General features: G+C 52.2%; 1 protein-coding gene across 2 annotated transcripts in view; it reads right to left on the minus strand.

Moving 5' to 3' along the window:
* MGAT5B (alpha-1,6-mannosylglycoprotein 6-beta-N-acetylglucosaminyltransferase B) overlaps positions 1-21,063 on the minus strand; it is a 68,313-nt gene that overhangs the window by 18,255 nt on the left and 28,995 nt on the right. For both annotated transcript variants that reach the window (XM_040081883.2, XM_058422945.1), the window contains 5 exons: positions 13,062-13,174; positions 11,901-11,974; positions 10,283-10,453; positions 9,391-9,555; positions 7,330-7,499 (listed from right to left, as the gene is read on the minus strand). In XM_040081883.2, coding sequence (XP_039937817.1) covers positions 7,330-7,499; positions 9,391-9,555; positions 10,283-10,453; positions 11,901-11,974; positions 13,062-13,174 — 693 coding nt within the window. The remainder of the gene's footprint in view (positions 1-7,329; positions 7,500-9,390; positions 9,556-10,282; positions 10,454-11,900; positions 11,975-13,061; positions 13,175-21,063) is intronic.

The raw sequence follows: 21,063 nt of genomic DNA on the forward strand, positions 1-21,063 counted from the left end.
CTTCAGCATTTCATCTATCAATCCCATGGCTGTTTCCAGAGGAAATCAATGCATTTCCCATCCAGGGAAAACCAAGGGACACAATTACCACAAGTATTTGCTCTCCAGTGTCTCACTGACATCAGAAGGGGCCACACAGAGGCAGAAATTTGTTGGCCATAAGAAATGCGATAAATGGCTCGTGGCTGGCTCCTGGCCACACCTCACTCTTCTTCTGAACCTGATCTGGTGGAAGATGCACATTGCAGGGGTTTGGACCAGAAGACCTTTGAAAGGTCCCTCTGAACTCAGATTTTTCTATGATTCTGATGTGGTTCTGAGTCCTTGAGCACTGAGCACCAAGATCCCTCTTCCAGCCCCATCCCAACCTGACACCACTGAAAGGTCACCCCAAACTCCTGACCATGACAAGGACTCCAGAAAACCCATAAACATGGAACAACCTCGCTGGCCAAAGCCAGGAAAAACAGGGAAATTCCATTTAAGACAAAGAGCTGCTTTTGCAGCTGCTTCATTGCTCTTGTCACAAGGAATCTCAGCATCAGCTCAGGGCAGCCTGGCCGGGGATGCCGCAGGAAGAACAGGTTGCAGTTTTGTCACTTTTATGCACAATTTTACACGACTGGACTGATTGGGAAGATGGCAGGAATAGAAAGGCTCTCACCTCCCACAGCCACCTCAGTACAAAAAATAGGGCACCAAGGAGACTCAACCTCCCAGGAAGGCTGAAGGGGAATTTTTAAGCCAGGATTTTGTACAGATGGAATTCTAAACGACACATTTGCTCACACAGTGCTGCTTTTTCCTCAGTCATCAGACAAACAGCGATTTACACCAACCTGCACTGTGGTGGAACCAATCCATAAACCTTGTATTTAACTAAAAATCCCCAAACCGTTACACTGTGCTTGCAGCACACACCATCCTCGAGCTGGTGCGTCTCACACAAGCCACTGCACTGCAAAATAATCTGTAATTTAAGGAAGCCCTAACCAAGCTTGACGAGGGGCTGCAGGAGGCAGCAATTAGTGTAACTCATACTGAAGCCTCCAAAAAAAGTTCCCACCAGTTGGCGAGAGCAGGTCTGACTCTCCCAGCTCCCATCAGCGCTGCAATCTGCCACATTTCCCCTCTCCAGGTGCTCAGGGCTTGCCACATCCATTTATACTCCCTGTGCCATGGCTACGCGGCTGGAATAGCTCTGAGAGCAGTGGCTTTGAGCAGAACATCTCTTCATTTACCCCCCTTATCCTCCCTAAACACTTTATAACCACTGATTTTAACATTCCACTCATGCAAACCCAGCCTGCACTTCTGAGATGGGGGTGAGGGGGAGAATTTTTTTTTTTAATTCCTCCTTATTTAAACATTCTTTATTCAGGCTTTCATCATTTGCCAGTTAAGTCAACTAATTTTCTACTAAACCCAATTTCACTCATGGTTGGAGTGCAATTTCCCTGATTTTTCCTTGTGCCATGTACTATTAATGGCTCTTGAAATTACGCAAATAAAATTGATGAGCGCAAACGCCGCCTTCGCCGCCGGCACAGCCCAGGGATCTGCTGTGGAAACCTCCCCTCCCAGTTCAGCCATGGGTGGTGACCAGCTCAGCACCTCTGGCTGGTGATCCAGGGGCTCATCCCATCCCAAATCCCAGATCAGAGCATCCGCTGAGCCCTGGCTCCTCTCCGGGAAGGAGCAGCCGGAGCGGCTCCGATCCAAGTGGATGCCGAGCTCGCCTCTCCGCCAGCTGCCTCCACCAGCTGTGCCTACTCCAGAATAAATCTCCAGCAGCTTCTTGTCCTGCTATTTTCCTCTCAGAGGCACTTCAATCAGCCAGGGGACTGTCCCCTCCCTGGGCACGGTGCAGGCGCTCTGGAGTCAGATGACTGCCGGGTTATCTTTACATCCCATTGACCTATTTTCAAATTAACCCAATGTTTCTTTCCGCGTTATCGCTCCTGGTGCTGAGAAGTCCAGCGCTAAATGGATCTCGTGGGCATCTCCCGGCAGCCTGGGCCAATATTCTGTATTATATTTAATTGCATCTTCTCTGCCCACATCTGCTGCAATCAGCAAGGCTGAGAGCAGAGCAGGGATCCTGCCCTCGCTGCTCCCTCGCCTTCGCCATGGCTGCAAGAGCCCAGTAGGCACTGGGATGTTATCCAGGGATGAAAGGTGCCAGGGCAGCTCCCAGGGGTCTGTGACAACCCCATCACAAACAACAAGTGCAAATCTAAGCCCACAAAATGAACATCCTACTGCCTGCTCTCCACTCCCAGCTCTTCCCCCTGCTGGAATGAACACTCACTGGAAATGAGGATTTCCGAGCAATTTCAGCGCCTGCCATGGTTTCACTTTTGCAGGGACTGTTTCTCTGATCCATCATTGATCTTGTATGACACAGCCCTATCCATCCAGGGGGGAAGTTCAGTAATCCATTTATTTATTTCCATGACCTGGAGATGCACAGGATGATGCCAGAACAAACACTTCTTTCTGGTTGCAGATACAGCAAAATACGAAGGAACTTCCCAGGAAAGGAGAGATCAGTGCTTGGATTCCTGCAGGGAGCAGCAGAAACTGGGCACTCACGTGCTGGTGGTGCCTGGGCAGACCCTGGGACAGATGGGCTGTTCTCCTGCTGTCACAGCTGCTCCAGCAGCTCCAAACAAAAGAAGAAATTCTCCCCTGTGAGGGCGGTGAGGCCCTGGCAGAGGCGGCCCACAGAAGCTGTGGCTGCCCCATCCATGGGGGTGTCCAAGGCCTCGAGTACCAGGAGCACCTGATGCTCCATTGAAGGCTGAAGGTTCCTCCCCAGCACTGCAGAGCTGATGAATCCACAGCCTTTCCACGCAGCTCCATCAGGATCACATGGAACCAGCCACTTCTGGCTGTTTCCACAAGCGGTTCCTTTCTCTCCCACACAACAGCAGGACTGGTTCTGCCAGCTGGCGAGGGGACTGAAGCCAGAGCCTGGGCACGGCGCAGGTTTTCATGTGAACAGATGCAAGGCAGAAAGATGGCTTTTATCTGCCAGGAGACAATTGGAAATGTGCTTTCTGGACACGGTGATTCCATCTGAACGGCCCTTTTTGCAGCCTGAGCACACCTCGGCGAGCGTGGAAAGCGCAGGGAAATGGCAGCTCTCGCTGGGTGCCAGGCACTGAGAGGAGAGTGGGGAGCAGAGCCTGCTCCCACCACGGCTCCAGGGCTCCATGCACCCCACCCCAGCACAGGGAGGGTGGCTCAGCACCCAAATCACACGCTGGCCACAGCAGGGAAAGGGCTGCCAGCGCTGGATACAGGCACGTGCTTCAAATCCAGCGCTTTGCCAGGAGTAGAATTAAGAGTCCAGGACTTGACACACGAGCAATTAAGCTCTGGGAACACTTTGTAAAGCCCTGACCCCAAGAGGCATCAAATCCCATTTTCTTCGACTTTCTGTCCTGCTTTATGAGCAGTTAATTTCGAGGGGACCATTGAGAAAAGCACCTTTCAGTGCTTTTCTGAACTCCTCAGCAGCTCACGGCTCTGCAGCCCCTTCTCCTCCAGCCTGGTCCCTAGCCCCAGAAAAGCAGCTGGACATGCCAAGATGACCACTCCCACGGCTCAAGGATGAGGGTAGGAGCTGGAGCTTCCAGGAGTGCCCCTTGTGCTGCCTCTCCCAGGGAAAAAGGCTGAGAGGATCCTTCCTGCCTGACCCCAGGCCACGGGTGCTCCAGAGGAAAAGCCTCAGCTTATTAAAGCTTTTTTTGTGGGCACAGCCATTGCTCCAAAGTGCTGCTTGTAACTTTCCAGCATCTACTCATGAGCTGCCTCATTAACAACCCAACTCAGAGCTTTCAGGCACTTCCCACTCCTCCCCTAGCAAGAAACAACACCAACACCGGCCTGGATTCTCACCTCCCTGAAAGCACTTTTGGGGGTCTTCAGCAAGAATCAAGTGTTGGCATTCAAATTTGGGACGTTTCTTCCCTCCCTGCTTCAAGACAAGGCTCAAAATGCTGCTGGCTGCTCACCCAGCACAAATCTCAGAGAGAAAACAGCTCCTGGCTGCCTGCTCCAGCTCGGCGGCTCGTTTTCCTCCTGGGAAGATGCACATAGGAACATGGAGTGGTTTGGGTTGGAAGGGAACAGAAAGCACTGGGTTTCACCTCTTGCCTCTCCAGAGGCACCAGAAGCAGCTCACAAATTCACTGGGAGTTCAAAGGAGAACAAACACCTGCACTTAGCTCAACTACAGGGAAAAAAAAATAGCCCCTGGTAGGACTCAGCAGTGGAATTCACAGATCTTTAAAGTCTGTAGTGGGTAAAAGATAACCCAAATAAACTGGCCCTGTAAAACCAGGGCTGAGCTCCATGGCTGTGATCTCAGACCTCACAGGGGACATTTGGACAGCACCAAGCTGTCCAAGCCGAGGTGGGGATGAAGCCTGCAGATTCCCTGAGCTCCTTCTCTTTGTTCCAGATTGGCATCGGTCCCTAAACCACAGGAAGAACAATTTGACACCCCTGCCCCTCACTGCTGGGCAGGGAGAGGTGCCCAGCACACCTGGTCACGCTCCCAACATGTTTTCACCCCCAGCCCTCCATCACCAGCTTTTTTTGACCAGGGCCTTACTTCTCCTCCTTCATTTTTCCTGATCCTCAGCATTCCTGACCCAATCCAGACCCAATCCACGCACTGCTGCATTGCAATCAATACAGATGCTAATCATGAACAGCTCTCAGATAACCACTGGCTGAAGTGTATGCAGGCAAATCTTCCAGCGATCCCTTGCCAATGATCAATACATGCAGAAAAAGCAGCTCAGAAATTTGAAGAGACGCACACAAAAAAAAAAAAAAATAAAAATCAGGAGAGAGGTTAATCTGTGCTGAATAATTTATGGGCTCCAGTGAAGGCTTTGCTGGGCAGGAGCAGCTACAGCTCCCAGCCGTGAAAAGAGCAGGGGCTGCCAAAGAAAAATACACAAGGATGGGTTCAACATTTCACACTGCTGGAGCAAAATATCCCTAAACCCACCCCAACACTGCTGCCTGTCCTGCTGCAAGGTCAGCAAGAGACACCCAGGATGAGAGAGGACAAATTCAGTTCCAGCCTACAGAAGCACAAAACTTTGCTGCTTCAGGAGAGTGCAGGAGGCGGGAGGGGTAAGGAACCAGAGTGCCTGGGCTGCCTCTTCCCCAGCGACAGGGATTTAGCTTTGCTGCACCCCTGCAGCCCAGCTCCAGCCCTTTGTGCATCCCTGGCTCTCTTCAGCCCCTGCCTAAAGCTGTGGCTTCAGGTAAAACCCCCTCCAGGCTTTAAGGAAGAGCCCAAGATTAACTCATAGCACACCTTGGGACTAATTACACATATTCTGCTAAGCCTCCCACTCGCTCCTGGCCAGGCAAAAGCTTTTCCCAGCACTCCTTAGAGGCACCAGCCCAGCAGCAGGGATGCTCCTGAGAGATCTGCAGGCACAGACCAGGACTGCTGGCACCACTCGGTCCCCCACGTGACACCCACATTAACCCATCTCTTGACGGGCCGCACGAAGGTGCCAGTGGTGACCCTCCAAGCACTGGGCTTGGTCTCCAAAGAGACAGAGGGGACGTGGTTACACCCCAGGTCCTGCCTCCACTCACCCCAGCTCATCAATATGAAAGGGAGCACTCGATGTGGGTGTCCAGCATTTAAAACATCACCACAGCCAGGCACAGGACCCGTGCTCGGGGAGGTGGGGGCAGTTTCTGGGACACAGAAGACGTGCAGCCCCAGCCTGGCTGGCTCATTTCCCATCTCAGCTAGGAAGGGGAAGAGTCGGAGCTGCTGTCCCCAAGGGACACATCCAAATCCTGGTCACAGGAGGAGCTCTCATCGCTGCCAAGTGACGTGGAAGCTCCAAAGCTTCTGGCAAAGGCCAAATACTACAGGGAGCAGGGCAGCTCTCGCCAGAGTCACTCGCAGAGGGAAACGAGTGCTGCAAAACCACCCCGTGAGAGGCCAGCAGCTCCTTCCCCCCTGAACAACCACCATGAGGTTTGTCATTAAAAAACACAAACAAGAACCACACAGCAACAGCAACAACACACCCCTCCCAGCCATTAACACCTTTCCTTAAATCCTTCAGTACCTGGGTATTATTTAGCACGTCATCCCCACCTCTTTGAGGAGATGCTCTGCCTCTTGAATTAGGAACAGCCGTTTTGGGTTAGTTTTCTTTTTTTTTTTTTTTTTTTTTTCCCTAGTTAATTAGTTAGGAGCTAATTCCATTCATTAATTCTGAATGCTGCAGGGTCTGGGGTTGGGGTTCTTTTGTTGTTTTTCTGCAGGATTGTTGGGTTTTTTTCACTCCCTTTTCAACATGGCTCATTATGTGGCCATGCTGGCTTAGCATCTCCCAAAGCCTGCCCAGTCCCCGAGGCAGCTTCAGGCTCTTCTTGATTTATAACCCGTCTAATTTGCAATTTCCCTGGTACTTGCCCTCCACCCGGGATGTCTCGGAGGAGGGGAGCGAAGGTGACAGAAGGCAGTAGTGTCAGCCCAGTAATAAGAGAACAATGTCAGCAGAGAGGAACAGTGCCCGCTGTTAGCTTCTCGCTCTTTTTCCATCTCATGTTGGTCCCTCTTGGGGACTCTCACCCTGTGTTGCCCCGTGTCCCACAGCAGAAAGTGTCAATCCTTCTACAGGAAGTGCCTCCAGCAACAGCAAATCCTCCCACAGGTCCCCAGGTCACCCCCAGCACCTCCTGAGGAGGGACAACTTGGGGGCCACCACCGCCTGCAAGGGATGCTGCTTCCACTTGGCTGCCACCCCAGCTGCTTGCCCTGTGGTGGAGCAGGGAGAGAGGGAAAGAAAGGGAGGAAGGAAGCACAGTCGCTGCTCAAACAACACCAGCAAAGCCCCGGGGGCTGAGTGCAGCCATGCATGGTGGGAAGAGCCAGCGACCTGCAGCACACCTGCATCCTGCAGCCACGTGGCCACCAGCCCAGCAGAGAGCTTCCCTGGACAATGGGGTGGGAATTTCCAGTGGCCAGCTCCAGGCAGGTGTCAGGGGACACAGGTGATGCTGGCAGCAGGGAACCATCCTGCTCAGATCCAGCACTGAAGCCACAGGGCAGAGCCCTGCTCCAGATATGCCCTCATCAGCTCCATGCAAAGCATCGCTTTACACCAGTCCTTCCCACTTTCCTGGGGTGTAGAAGGATGGGATCCCTCCGAACCACGATGCTGGTGGTACAGTACAGCACTGTCTGAGATACAGGTGGGCAAAGAGCCTCCCCCAGCCTTTTCAGACCTGGTGCTTCCACCCAAGACCTCGATGCAGCCCAGCACCCACCTCTGCAGCTCCTTCAGGGAGACCGTGACCCTCAGGCTGTGTCCCAGCATGAAGAGGGCAGCCAGGATGTCAGCCCACTGCACCATCTCACCCAGGGGGCCTCCCTTCAGCACCCGTGGGCTGAAAACGTCCCCCGACTCCTCCGTCAGGAAGCCAATATGGATCAAGATCTGCAGAGACAAGGAGAGGGGTCAGCACTGGGGAAAGGAACAATTTGGGTTTTCCAGCCCAGAATGACTTACGGTCCCTGATTCCCTCCAGCTCCTTCGCAGACCGTAATTACTCAGGAAGCTCAGTCAGGTGCGCAGACAAATGCTCTATGTCCAATTAGCACAGACCCAATGGTCAGAGCTTGGCAGCTCCCTTTGAGTGCCACTCTGTGTCCCGGAGCCTGGCTTGTGTTCTCCACGTACTTCACAGTCTGACCCATGGGCTGGAGCTGGATTTCCCAGCACACAGCGGCCAAAGGAAAAGCCACAATAAAAAACACCAACAGGAGGGCCAGGAACCTCAGCTAATCCTCAGAGGACACTGTCAGATTCCAACGGCAGCTGGACACCGTCTCCACCCACCAGGACCTGTTTCCAAAATCCACCCCATTGCTCAGCAACACCAGTCCTGCCACATCACAAATGCCTGCGTGTGGAGGCCCTGACACCAAGGTTATTGTGCCTCACCACGGAGAGGCTGAGGCAGACACCAGGAGAAACACCCCTCTAGATCAGGGTGAGGAAAACCTTCCTCCCACGGGCCTTTGCAGACACATCTTAATATCTCTTAGGTTTCGTTGTTCTATTGGTTTGTTAAGTTTATGTCACCTGTTCAACCCCTGCTCACCACATATGCACCCACATAGAATGCTCTTCCTTCCCTTGAACCCCATTGGCTCTGTATTGCCACAGTACCCCACCCCTGTGATCCTATTAGGCCCCCCAGTTCCTATTTACCCTTCTGCACCACTCTTCTCCATCCCTACTGGACCCTGATCCTCAGAAATGTCCAATTTGTCTCACTTATTACCCTGTGCCCTCAGCCCTATCTCTGTTCTCATCCCTGGTCTACATTTGTCTTGGGTTGCAATGTGTAACCAGAAGTGTGTATTCTGTTTGTCATCTGTTGAAACCGGTTGGGGAGGTGTTTTATTTCTTTATCTCTCGTATAACCCATTCCTCATTACTCCAGGGGGGGGGGCGGCTGTGTTCTGTTAATGGCAGCTGTAATCCAGCTGTGGCAGTGTTCTTTATCCCTTCCAGGACCCATCCTCCCTGCAGGGATATCTGCTGTTCATGGGCCATCCAGGCTCACTGCATGGCTGAGACAATTCCAGCATCCATTGGGAGATGCTCCAGCCAGGGGAGGAGCCCGGCATTCCCAGCTGGATAAAACCTGGGATTGGGAACAGCAGCACAGAGGAACACCAGACCCATCTCACCACCACTGGAGCCTTCTACAGGATCATCTCTGCTCCAACAGAACCACATCTGTCACTGCAGGAGGACTGGATTGGGCTGCTCCCAACACCCTGACCAACAGGGGCTCAGGTCGTGTTCTGACTCTGGCAGTGTTTCTAGGATTTTGTTTGCTTGGGTTTTTGTACTACTGCATTTGTATTTTTAATATTCCTAGTAAAGAGCGGTTATTCCTACTCCCATATCTTTGCCTGAAAACCCCTTAATTGCAAAATCAGAATAATTCAGAGGAAGGGGGTTTACATTCTCCATTCCAAGGGAATCTCCAGCTTTCCCTGGCCGACACCTGTCTTTCTAAACCAAGACAACATTTGAGGCTGTTTCTCTGTCCCAGAATAAAACAGCACCGGGATCTCCAAACGGGAACCCGTCCCCTCACCTTTATCACCTGCCTTGCATTTAGCGCAGTGCTCCGGGCCTGCAAGGTGAAGGTCACTCTCAGGACACAGGTGTGACACAGCACCTGTGGAGTCACATCCATGGACAACAGACCAACCCTCCAGACCCACATGCTTCCAAAAATGAACTTCCCCCCCGTCTGGCTCCCATCCCAGCTGTCCCTGGGCTCAGCTTCCCCGTTTGTTCCCCGTACGTGTTTCTGGTCTCGCTGCCGTCCCGCCAGCTTCTGCTCGAGGCGCCGCGCCGCCCGCAGCCACTGCTGGGCCAGGTGCCGGATCCTCTTCTTCATGAAGCTCAGGGACTCCTTGCCCGTGCCGATGAGCTCCAGCAGGCGAGCCAGGTCCCTCCGGAAAGCTGCCTAGGGAAGAAGCACGCTCTGCACAGTGAGTGTAGGGAAAGCGGCCACCAGAGGAGCCCCTGGGCTGCCCCGCGGCCTGGGGGACGTTTGTCCATCTCAGCAGAGGGGATCTGAGCCCTTCCTGCTCCCCTGGAGCCATCACGGCTCCTCCACTTCATGCCCCAAATCCCCAAGGGATCCCACTGCACCCAAAGCTTCTCATGAGAACCCAGATTCCTCGGCAGACGTGTTGGAGCAGGTCCAGAGGACACCACAAAAATGATTGGAGGGATGGAGCGTGTCTGCTGTCGAGACAGACTGAGGGAGCTGGGAGTGTTCAGCCTGGACAAGAGAAGGCTCCAAAGAGATCTTGCAACCTTTCAATTCTTACAGGGGCTTATAAAAAGACAGGGACAGATTTTTTTAGCAGGGCCTCTTCCAACAGGACAGGGAGCCATGGCTTTAAACTAAGACACTTTTCATGGTGAGGGTGATAAAACACTGGCACAGGTTGCAAAGAGAGGTGGTGCATGCTCCGTCCCTTGCAACATTCAAGGCCGGGTCGGGCAGGGGCTGGAACAACCTGCTGTACTGCAAGGAGTCCCTGCTCATAAAGACCCCTTCCAGCCCCAACCATCCTGTGATTCTATGAAAACCCACGAGAGGCATCGCGGCCCTGCTGACACTGAATGTTTATTTCCCCCCAAAATCCCCTGGCCCAGCAGAAGCCAGGCTGGGCCCACCTTACCTGCGCCCGTGGTGGCGGCGGCGGCGAGGGCACGGCCACCGTCCGGTTCCGCCAGGGCAGGGGGGGACAGAACCACTCGACCTCGCTGAGGTAGATGAGGAAGGAGCACTCGGTGCCGTCCACGCCAAAAAACGCATAGCAGGGGTCCGAGGTCCAGCGGGCCCTCATCCACTGCAAGGGGCAAAGAAACACGTGGGGCTCACGGAGGAGACGTGCCAGCCCTGTCAGCTGCCCCTGCTGTGGAAAACCTCTGCTCTCCGTCCCCTTTCTCTGTCTGGGAGATGAAAATGAAGGGCAGGGGGTGGAGAAAGAGCTGCAAACACAGCTCCAGTGCCACAGGGGTGGTGTTCACCCTCTCGGTGTCTCCAGGGAATGCGGGGCAGAGGAAGAGCCAGGAGGGTTTGCTGGGGGCTCCCTGGGTTTCTAGCACTGGTTCCAGCCTTCCCTGGGGGCACAGGCACAGATCCTCAGGCAACGATGCACCACAGGGATTTCTTCTGGCTGGCTTTGCTGGGGAGCTGCTGATCTCACCACTCCTGGAGCAGCAGGGCAGGGAGTCAGATCTGTCAGCAGTCCCCAGGGATGATTTCACAGCGAGGAGAATAACCAGGGACCAGAGCAGCGATTTATCATCCCCCACAACGGCTCTTGCCAGCCTCTTCCTAATTCAACTACAAAAACAAATCTGCTCGGGGACAGGTTGCTGTGCCCAATCTGTAAAGCACAGCAATCACCAGGAGGGGAGATGGGATTACAGCCTTCCACAATTGCATTACGTCCTGAATTTACTCAAATCGTGGAAGGAAAGGATGGCTAACACCCGTGGAAGTGAAAAATCCAGCCCCCCATGTAATTTTCTTATACCCTTCAACATCTTTTCAGGGACACTTCAGCCCTGCAGAAGCCTGAGCTTGAAGCAGGCTGGGAAGAGGAGGGAAAAGGGCGATGCTTTTAATTAGCTGGTGTAAATATGCTCTGTGACAAAGCCATCATGCTCTGGGCCAAGTGCCAGGCTGCATTCCGGTGTGAAGAGCAGGTTGGGTCAGGCAGGACATCCGATTTGAGATGGAGGTCCTGACCACCTGAACAAGGTGCTGCTGCTCTGGGCAGTGCTGGGCTTATTCCCCAGGCCCCAGGGAACGCTCCAGATATTCAGAGATGATGTGACAGAGCTTCCTCCTCGCTGTGCCTCTGGCACTAAACACACAAACTGCAGGCAGGGAGGGCTGCAGGCAGAGGTGGTCCCACAGCTGATTCTGCTGCAGTCTGGCTTCGGTGCTTTGTACCACTGCAGCTAAAGGCACATTTGGGGAGGGTATTTTTGGGGGAAAACAACCCCATTTCTGTGGCAAAAGCTGCCAGAGGAGGTTGGACTCTTCCCTTGTGTTTTCTCTTCAAAGCAGAGCCCCTGCTTTGCTTTCCACACCTTTGTCTCTGCTCTTCCTCCTTCAATGGCCTGCACCTTTCCAACATTAACAAACATTTTATTCTGGAAAACATCCCATTCCCCATTGCTCTTCCTAGTTTAACCCTCAGGGTCACAGCTTTGGGCCCTTCCCCTCCCAGCAGCTTCCATCCCAGCTGGAGACCCTCTCCCAGACAGGGAACCCCAACTCACCTCCACCTTCCCAGCACAGTCGGGGTACTTGGGGTCCCTGGGCACCTCACACTGATCCCTCCTGCCTTCCATCACTGCAGAGAGACAATTTGGGCATGGGGAGAGCTGGGGCAAGGCAGAGGAGCAGCTAGAAATGCTGTGAGAGGATGGGATGGGATGGGATGGGATGGGATGGGATGGGATGGGATGGGATGGGATGGGATGGGATGGGATGGGATGGGATGGGATGGGATGGGATGGGATGGGATGGGATGGGGCTGGCAGCCCCCAAGCATGTTCACTGGTGCCACAGCTGGGCTGGCAGACAGCCCCATCCCGCTGGATGGAGCAGGACATCAAGATATGAAGCATCTTCAGCATCTTTCCCAAATCAGGGAAGAAACAGAGGAAATCACCTTGCTCCAATGCTGGGAACTTCCCTAAATCTCAGCAGATCCATTTCCAGCACTTCCCTGTGCCCTCTCCCTGCCCCAGACCCCAAGTTCCCCCTATCCCCACTCTTGTAAGCAGGCTGCAGGATCTAGGGAAGTACCTGACAGCCTTTACACTGTAAACTTGCAAAAACAACCGTCCTGCTGAGCTGCTGGAAGAAGACTCAGCTCCCAGGGTGAGTTCTAGAATGAGCCATAAAATGATTAAAAGGGCATCAGGATCTTTTCTCCCTCTGTGGTTGCGTCAATAAAAGCCACCACCCCTCCTCTAAGCCCTCCTTTGCCCATAACTGAAAAGCATGAGGTGCAAGAGGCAGTGGAACAATCTGCCTAAACCCCAAGGACCGCACAGGCAGGTGGGGAAACACCTGCGGAGCCCAGCTGCCCTCCCAGCAGTGCCACAGTGGAATGGGAATGTTTCTCCTGGTGCTGGATCCCAGCCCCTGTGAACCTGGATCCAAACCACCAAGTTTTTCTATCCAGGTGCTTGTTCTGGCACTGCTCCTCACCTTTAATTTTGCATTTAATTCCCTGGCATTTATTCCTGAACAGCCATTCAGATTTGTCACCACTCGTCCCGCCGGCAGGCGCGAGTTTCCCAAGGAAGGCAGCCTCAAGATCAGCCTCCAGCTCTGGGACTTTTACCCAATTTGTCATGGTTGGATCTTCCCAGGGGCACAGCAAAACACAGAGGGGGGTTTGGAGCACGGGGACCCCCAGGGCCACTCACCCTTCCCGTTGAGGAGGCTGTTCCGGAGAATCTGATCCACCTTGACCGCAATGTCCGACACGTTCTGAGCTATGGCCTGGATCCTCTCCATCAACCCAGCTGCTGGCTGGAACCTGGGAGAGAAACCAAATTAACCCTGAGGACCTGCTGTCTCCCAGTGGTGACACTCAGAGGAGCTCAGAGGGAAATCCATGCCCTTGGAAACTGCCAGCAGGTCGAACTTAGCTCCGGGATGAAACACGGGAATGCCTGGTGCAGCATTTAACAGGCACTGCCTTCCAGGGGGTTTGATTGAAAACCTATTTAAATCAGTATTTTGTACGTATTCTGCCAGTTTTTGCAGTGTGCTGTTAAACGTGGATCCACCTGTGCATTTTATGCAGGGAAAATAATAAATTAGACTGGCAAAAAAAAAAAGATTTTTCTTATTTCAGAAGTGCTGTGTTTGAAAATCCTCTGCTGTGGTTATTGGCCTTGCATTAGGAAGCTGTGCTCAGGAGGGAAAAAAAAAAAAAAAAAAAAAAAAAAAAAAAAAAAAAAGGGAGGAAAATAATAAAAACACAGCGAAAAGAAGGTAAAACTGAGGAGGGCTGAGGAAGTTTGTGGGCTTGGAGCAGAGTGCTGAAGAACACACAGGACACGTGGATGTCCTGAGCTAGTCCATCCACCAAAGGTGGGGATCAGTTTCTCCTCCCAAGGAACAAGTGATAGGACAAGACAAAACAGCCTCAAGTTGCACCTGGGGAGGTTTAGATTGGATATCAGGAGAAATTTCTTCACTGGAAGTGAGGCCAGGCATTGGAACAGCCTGCCCAGGGAAGCAGAGGAATCACCATCCCTGGAAGTGTCCCCAGAAATCGGCAGATGTGGTTCTTAGCGACAGGGTTCAGTGATGGGCTGGCAGTGCTGGGCTGATGGCTGGACTGGATGATATCAGAGGTGTTTTCCAACCTCAGTGATTCTGAGATTCAGGTGAGTGAATTTCCAGGACCCCAGCAAGCAGCAGCAGCCAGGGCTGTGCAGGGACAGGGATTGCAGCCCCAGCAAAGCCCACAGGCACCTTCCACCAAGGCTTGAGGTCAGATCCCACCAGCTTGGATAGCTGCACGTGCTTCCACGGAATCAAACCTGGAATCAGCTGTGTCCTGGGTGAACAGCCCCATTGAACTCATCTAAGGAACACGTTGTGTGAACAGGAAAGCAGAGCCCTGTAAAGATCCTGGGAGCAAGGAGCGAGCCCTCCCACTCCAACACCTCTCCTGCCACTCCCACCACAAGCAGCCACCACTTCTCAGTGAGTTATCCCAGTAAATAATTTCCCCTTCTGCAGCGTTTGGGTCGTAAGTTTTCCCTCCCGCCGCCGCCGAGGTCGTTACAATACGAAGCAATGTCACATGCAGTGAGCAAAACCAAAAGGGCCACCTCGAATACGCGTGGCACAAAAAATATGTGCTGATGTCAGGTCCTTCATGGTGGAGTTTTATGTTTGTTCTCCAGCAGATCAGTGAACCCAAAGGCTAGGATTTAAAGTACCTCTGTCCTCAAGGCTAAAAAAATCCCGGTTTTATGAACCGACACTGCTTCGGCTGTTGATTTAAAGTTCATTTGCCAGCAGCCAGCAGCCCACATTTTTCCTTCTGGCATGGTTTACGACCATCAATATTCAGGCTGCATATCTCCACGGGGAGCCACTGATCTTGGGCTTTTAAGAAATAATAATTAAATGCAGAGGACACCATTGCCCCCGAGTCACTTCCAACCTTTGCAGAGAATAAACCCCAGGTATCCTGCTGTAACCGCTGCAGCAGGGAGGCTGCTCATGAGGCCCTGGGAAAATATGGGCACAAAAATAAACTCTGCTTGTCAGCATGGCTCCGAGGAGATAAAATTGTCCTGGTCTGAAAGCTCCCAAAGCCCCATTTCTGCAACCCTTTTTCCACCAGCAAGCAGCCATCAGACCCTACAGGTGATGCAGGGGCACTCAGCAACCACCTGGGATGGGCAGTTTAGGATGGAACATCACAGGGATACAGTGAATTTACAGCCAGCGAGCCCAAACTCCTGTTTTCAACAGGAAAAGGATGTGGGCTTGATGAAGATGCTCCCCAGGTTTCTCCATCACTCATGACAAGGAGAGAGGATGACCACAGCCACAGCAGCACCGCTCTCACCCCTCAGAGCACTTAGATTAGCTCACAGCCCAGCTTCTGCCTCTTCCCAGAAGCTCTCCCAATCCTCACTTGCTCCCAAATGCCCAAGGAACCAGGTGAGCCTCAAAAATCAACAGCAGCCTCAGTCCCCACCTCCTCAGTGATGACATCCAGACCTCAGCTCGGCCAGGGCTGAGCACTGGGCGGCCACAAAAATGCCCAAACAAAAATCAGGATCGTTATCCTAAACAAATGGCTTTCTTCCAGCTCAGCCTTGTCCTGCCTGGCAGCCACAGTGCTGGGTGACAGAGCTGGCCCAGGCTCTGTGCCAGCTTGCCCAGCTCTTGTGGAGCTACAGCTGCTCCCCAAACACAAGGATTTCACCTCAAAGCCCTCAGATGTAAAATGAGCATCACACTCCAGCCCTCCAAACCAGCCAGGCATCGCACGAGCATCACAAAAACACAGAGGATTACTGGAAAGTGACACTAAAAATCTCCACCACGACTCTTGGAACACATGAACGGAGAGGGAGGAAGGGAGAACAGTCCTTTTGAAACACAGAACCAGGCACAGGTCTCCCACGCTCCTCACCCTTGTGTGTCAAACTGGCTGTCTCCAAACCCTGAGCCAGGCATTTCACACCCAGGGAGAGGAGCCCCGCTCCCAGCTGAGAGCACTGCCAGGTCCCAGTGTTTGTATCTGCTGGGGAACAAGGCCATCAGGGGAGCAGCAAATTTCGTGTAAGGCATTAAGGAGGTGACAAGCAGGTTAAGCATAAGTTACACCAACCATCAGCACAGGGATTTGTCACCCAGGCAGGGGACAAGAAAATAAGGTATTTAAAGGTGCGTCTCCAACGTGAGAAGGTTCTGTGTGCCTCGCAGGAGTTTGATGCCTCGTTGTGAGGATGGACAAGGTAAGTGGTTTATTCTGCTCAAGGAGAGCTCAGCAGAGCAGGAATATCCCACCTCAGGTGGTTGCATCCAAGCCAGGATGCCAGCACAGCCCTTGCCAACCCAGCGGGAAAAAATCTCCTTTCTTCCAGCACCACCACCACTGCCCAATGGAGCAGCTTTTTGCCTTTTCCCTTCTTGCTTTTTAAAATTTTTCCATAGCGACACGCTAAATGCCACCAAAATGTGCTGGCACTGTGCCAGCTATTGAAACCACACTAAATTACCAGGGCTTTTCTAGAACAATTTTTTCCCTGGGACCCTAAAACCGTTTACTACAGCAAATCCAGTACTTTTACTCCTAACCATCAATATTGATTTCGTCTTTATTATTTTCAGATTTATATTTCCCCCGTTGATTAAGATTCAGATCACGCTGCGCCTTATAATGCTCTGTATACAGTATTCATCTCCTTTCAAAAACTGCTATTAAGATGTATCTTTCCCCGCTGACAGATCATTTGCCACAGAATATAGCCGGAGGTTGGGTTTGCCGTCACTTTTTTATGCATTAATTCGGTTCCCTTCACTTTGCTCTTGTCCCCAACTCTGCAGCACCAGCTCGGATCCAGCCTGTTTATCCCTTTACAAGCCACTGTATTTTTATTGCCTTTTATAAAAGTGGCATTATGAAAAGATGAATCTCTTTCTCTTTGTGCGTTGTCTTCATAATACAAGCCCTAAACGTATTTACTTGCTCATCCAATATTTCTTGCTATTAACTTGTGAAAGCCGTGGCTTTGGGAAGACCAATACAGATGGAGAAAAGCAGATGTTCTGAAGATAATACATCAACAAATTCAGCATTTGCACAGAGCAGTTTACCAAAGGATTTCCACATGCCCACATCCAGCGTCCGTGCTGCCGTTTGCCTCTTTAAATATTTTTTTAAGCTTTTGCCCAAAGACCCGAAGCAGAGCAGAAAGCAGCAGGGCTGGCGCTGAGCTCTCGCTGTTCCACTGCTCTGGGGACACAAATCACATCCAGCCCCACAACAGCCTCAGTCCCCAGGGCAGGGAGCAGAAATCCCACAGGCAGCACTGATGGCCAAGGGAAAAGGATCTTTCCTGACCTCCTGGATCCTGCTGCAGCTCGTGAGGTGTTGCCTGTTAAAACAGCTGGGATATCTCCAGGAGAAATAAGCCCCAAGGGCATCTCCAGCGGGTCACCCCGAGGGCTCAGGCTGCTTTTCCCATCCATCCATCTGTCCCTTCATCCCCAGCCCCCTCCAATGACTCAGAGTCACCCCACTCTGTGAAGTCAGCAACTCGGTGGCTGGAAAGCTGAGGGGTCCCAGGGATGTGGGGAAAAGCCTTCATCTGAGGGCTGGATTGTGGGAACTGAAAAAGCAGAGGACTTTCTCAGCCTTGCAATGAGCTTACATAGACAGAGGGTTGAAACAGAGTTGAATTTTAGGCCTTGAAACATTTGGAGCATAGAAAGTTTCTGAGCTGCAAAAAATACAGAACAAACTACTGCATGCTGTAAGGTGTACATGCAGTGTTTAGTGATTGCCTTAGGTAGATACCTATAAGCTTTTAGCATTGGCCTATTGGCTAAAAACTTTTAAAAGTTTTTAACTTTTGGAAAAAAGAGAACTTTGGCTTCTGTTGTTACGGCACGAGTTTTACCATCTTTTGTGTCTCTGCCTTCACTGAGACTGACAATGAAATAAAAAACTCGTGGAACGCCTCTCAGTCGCCCCATCCCATTATTGGTGACGCTAGATAACTAAAAAAAAGTCATTTAAATGTCCTAGAAGATGGAGAAATTAAAAGCTTTGCCCCACTAACATAAGAGAATAAAAATAAAACTCATCCATGCTGGAGGAAAAACACTTTTGGGAGATCCATGCCCTAGTGTCTATCTCCACATCCTCTCTGAGATTGCTTGTATCCAAAAATCCAGAAGCCAGGGCTCCCCGTGTGGGAGAGGGCAGGACACAGACCCAGGGGGGTAACTGGGGGGCTGATGCTCTGTCTAAAACTTGTGTCACAGTCCCCTGCCACTGACAGCCCCACCACAGGAGGGGCAGCAGGAGAGGCAGCCAGGGCAGGTGCCCTGCTCCGGAGGCTCAGCTGTGCTGTTTATATTTATTGGCCTTGTGATGCTGGATTTAATCCTCATCGCTCCAGCGCTGTGCCCCTGAGCTTGCACGAGCAGCCTGGCCTCGGGTGGGGCTGGTCCTTGTGCTGGGAGGGCAGCACACCCCGTGCTGTGATGGGAAGTGCAGGGAGGCTTCCACACCCTGCCCAGCTTGGGAAAGGCTCAGACCCCAAGGAAGCAGAGAAAAAGCCCGAAGCTCGGCTTGTGAGAGCGTGGTAGAAATTTGGAGTAGCATTAGAGGGGGGAAAAGTGCAGGGGCTGAGGCACAGGGCTCGCTGCTTGGCTCCCCCCTGGCGTGGGCTCTGCCAGGTCACTCAGAGCCTCTCCTGGCAAGGACAGGGATGTGGCACCTGGATTTGCACGTGTGAGAGGGCCCACACCACGGAGAAGTGGGTTTATCCTTCACAGGCTGCTCCTACCAGCCAACTGGATGAGAAATTAAAACGAAATAAAAGTATTTAAAAAAAAAAAAATTTAAAAAAAATCAGAGGACAGTGTTTGCTCCCAGTGTAATTTCTGGGGTCTCTGTACATTCCAAAGTTTTCCTCCTCAGGGTGACACAAACAGCTCGGTCTCCCCTCCATGAACACCTGAGTAAAGACCTGAGTTCACTCTGGCCGTGTTTGTGCTCACTGGGAATTCACCCTGAGAACATGACTTGGGATGAGAGCAGCCCTTGGAAACTCATTTGAAGCAAATACCAGTTGATGCATGGGCAGAGCCCTGACTGAACTGCTCCAACACCAAGTTACATAATAAATCACATAATAAATACAGGAGCATTTAACTCACTAAACTACTTCCATTTATTTTCATTTCACTTGATTGTGGGCGATATTTCTCACACAAATACTTTTCTAAGAGACCCTGAGCTAACCCAAAGCCCACAGCTGCACACCCCAGGGGAGGACACTGACATTTCAGTGAGCAGGCAATAAACTTCATTAAAAAAATATGGAAATCAGCTTTCCAACCAAACCCTGTAGCTCACCAGCACAGCCAGCAAAGTATAACCAACACCAGTAATTAAAATATTTTATCAGTGTTGTAAAGTGGATTGAGATCTTCCCCAAGCAGAACACGAAGCTGAAGCCACGAGCCCAAACCTTCATTTTTCTCCTGACCCTCAGAGGCACAGGCCCAGGCAGCTGTGGTTTATTTATGGGAACACAAGGGATCACGAAAAAGAGGGTTATGGGATCACCACTTTGTTGGGGCAGAAATCAGACGTATTTATCTCCAGGCTGGAGTAGCCCGATGCAGAGTGAGAAACCACCTTCAGAGAGCTGGGAAGGCATTGCCATCCTCAGTCTTGACTAAGAGGGACCCGCCTAAAAGTGAGACCAAAACCACCAGTTTTGATCAAAATCCTCAGGGCAGAGACCCCCTGGGGCAGGATACATTCCTCAGCCCCCATTTCCTTTGCCAGCTGTGTGTTTGGTGGTCGCGCTGTGTTTAATTTTAGCAGGGGTGTTTTGGCAGGCTGTGCCTCCACTACGCCCTCCCCTGAGCCCATCCCTCTGTTTGCTCCCAGCTGCTCCAAAATCAGGGGATCTGATGGAGATCAACAGGCTCTGATTTTCCCTGTAGGGTAAAGCAGACCCTGGGGCTGGGGAGAGGCAGCCCCACACCACCAGTGCCCCCAACCACGGCACAAACCCACCGGTGGCTGCGGGTCTCGTTCAGCAAGAAGCCCCACGTGCCAGCCCTGTGATGGAGCCCCCGGTGTGCCAATGATTTGGCATGACATAAAATAAAATAAAATAAATATAGCAGATAAATCAATTGAAGCAAACCAAAGAAACGGAAGGCAAAGCCTGTGGCAGGATTAGGTTCAGCAAACTGAGCAGGAGGTGCTGGGGGAGGTGCGAGCCTGGGAGCAGGAGGGGAGGGTGTGAGTGACCCGGGCACAGCTTGGCGCCTGCCCCATCAGCAACGCTGGTGATGCCCAGCACCACTGGGCTTTTCCATGAGGCCACAGCTCTTCTGGAAATGTGGGATGTGTGGGTGGATCCTGCTCACCTGCTAGCAGCACACGGCAGCACCCTCCCTGCTCTGCCTTAGAGACAAAAGCAATTTATCTCAGCTGCCCAGGCCTGAATTCCCCCGTTGATGTCCTCTCCTGGTCCTGATGGGGTCTCCAGGCAGGCAGTGAGACCCTAACGCTGCGTCCAGCCCCTCCAAGAACACTGAAACCACCCAGGGCCAGGCTGGAGACATCCTCAGGAGCTGGCAAGAGACAACTGCTCACCTCTGCCAGGGTGGGCTGGGCTGTGGGACCTGTGAGGATGCTGAGTGCTGGGGAGGAAGGCTCCTGTCTCCTGAGGCACCCCTGCTCCTGCAGCAGAGCTCAGCTCAGCAGAACAACTCCCAGCAAAGCCAGGCTGGACCACAGGATGGGTTTTACCTCCCCTGGGCTGCCCTGAACACCTGCAGCCCCCACTGAGCTTGCTGAGGAGAAGGGGAAGGCGATGCACAGAGGGGTCCAAGACTGCTCCAGGCTCACCTGGGCAGCAGGAGACCACAGCATCTGTTGGTGATTTCACTGCAGCCAGCTCACCACCAGCTACAATTCAGGGATTAATAGAGCCAGGCTGGCAGGATGCAGGAACATCATCCATTTAGTGTCATATTGCGAGACTTTTAATTACTGGGGGAATATGGAGTCATGTAATGATTACAAGAACAAATACTTAAAGTGTGTGGAAATTAACTGAGCCTTGGCAGTAATTAAGCCTGAAGATTAATCAGTCGTTAGCAAATAACACCCTTTGCAGGATAACCGCCATG

Source organism: Hirundo rustica, chromosome 18 (genome assembly GCF_015227805.2).
Source record: "Hirundo rustica isolate bHirRus1 chromosome 18, bHirRus1.pri.v3, whole genome shotgun sequence".
NCBI lineage: Eukaryota > Metazoa > Chordata > Aves > Passeriformes > Hirundinidae > Hirundo > Hirundo rustica.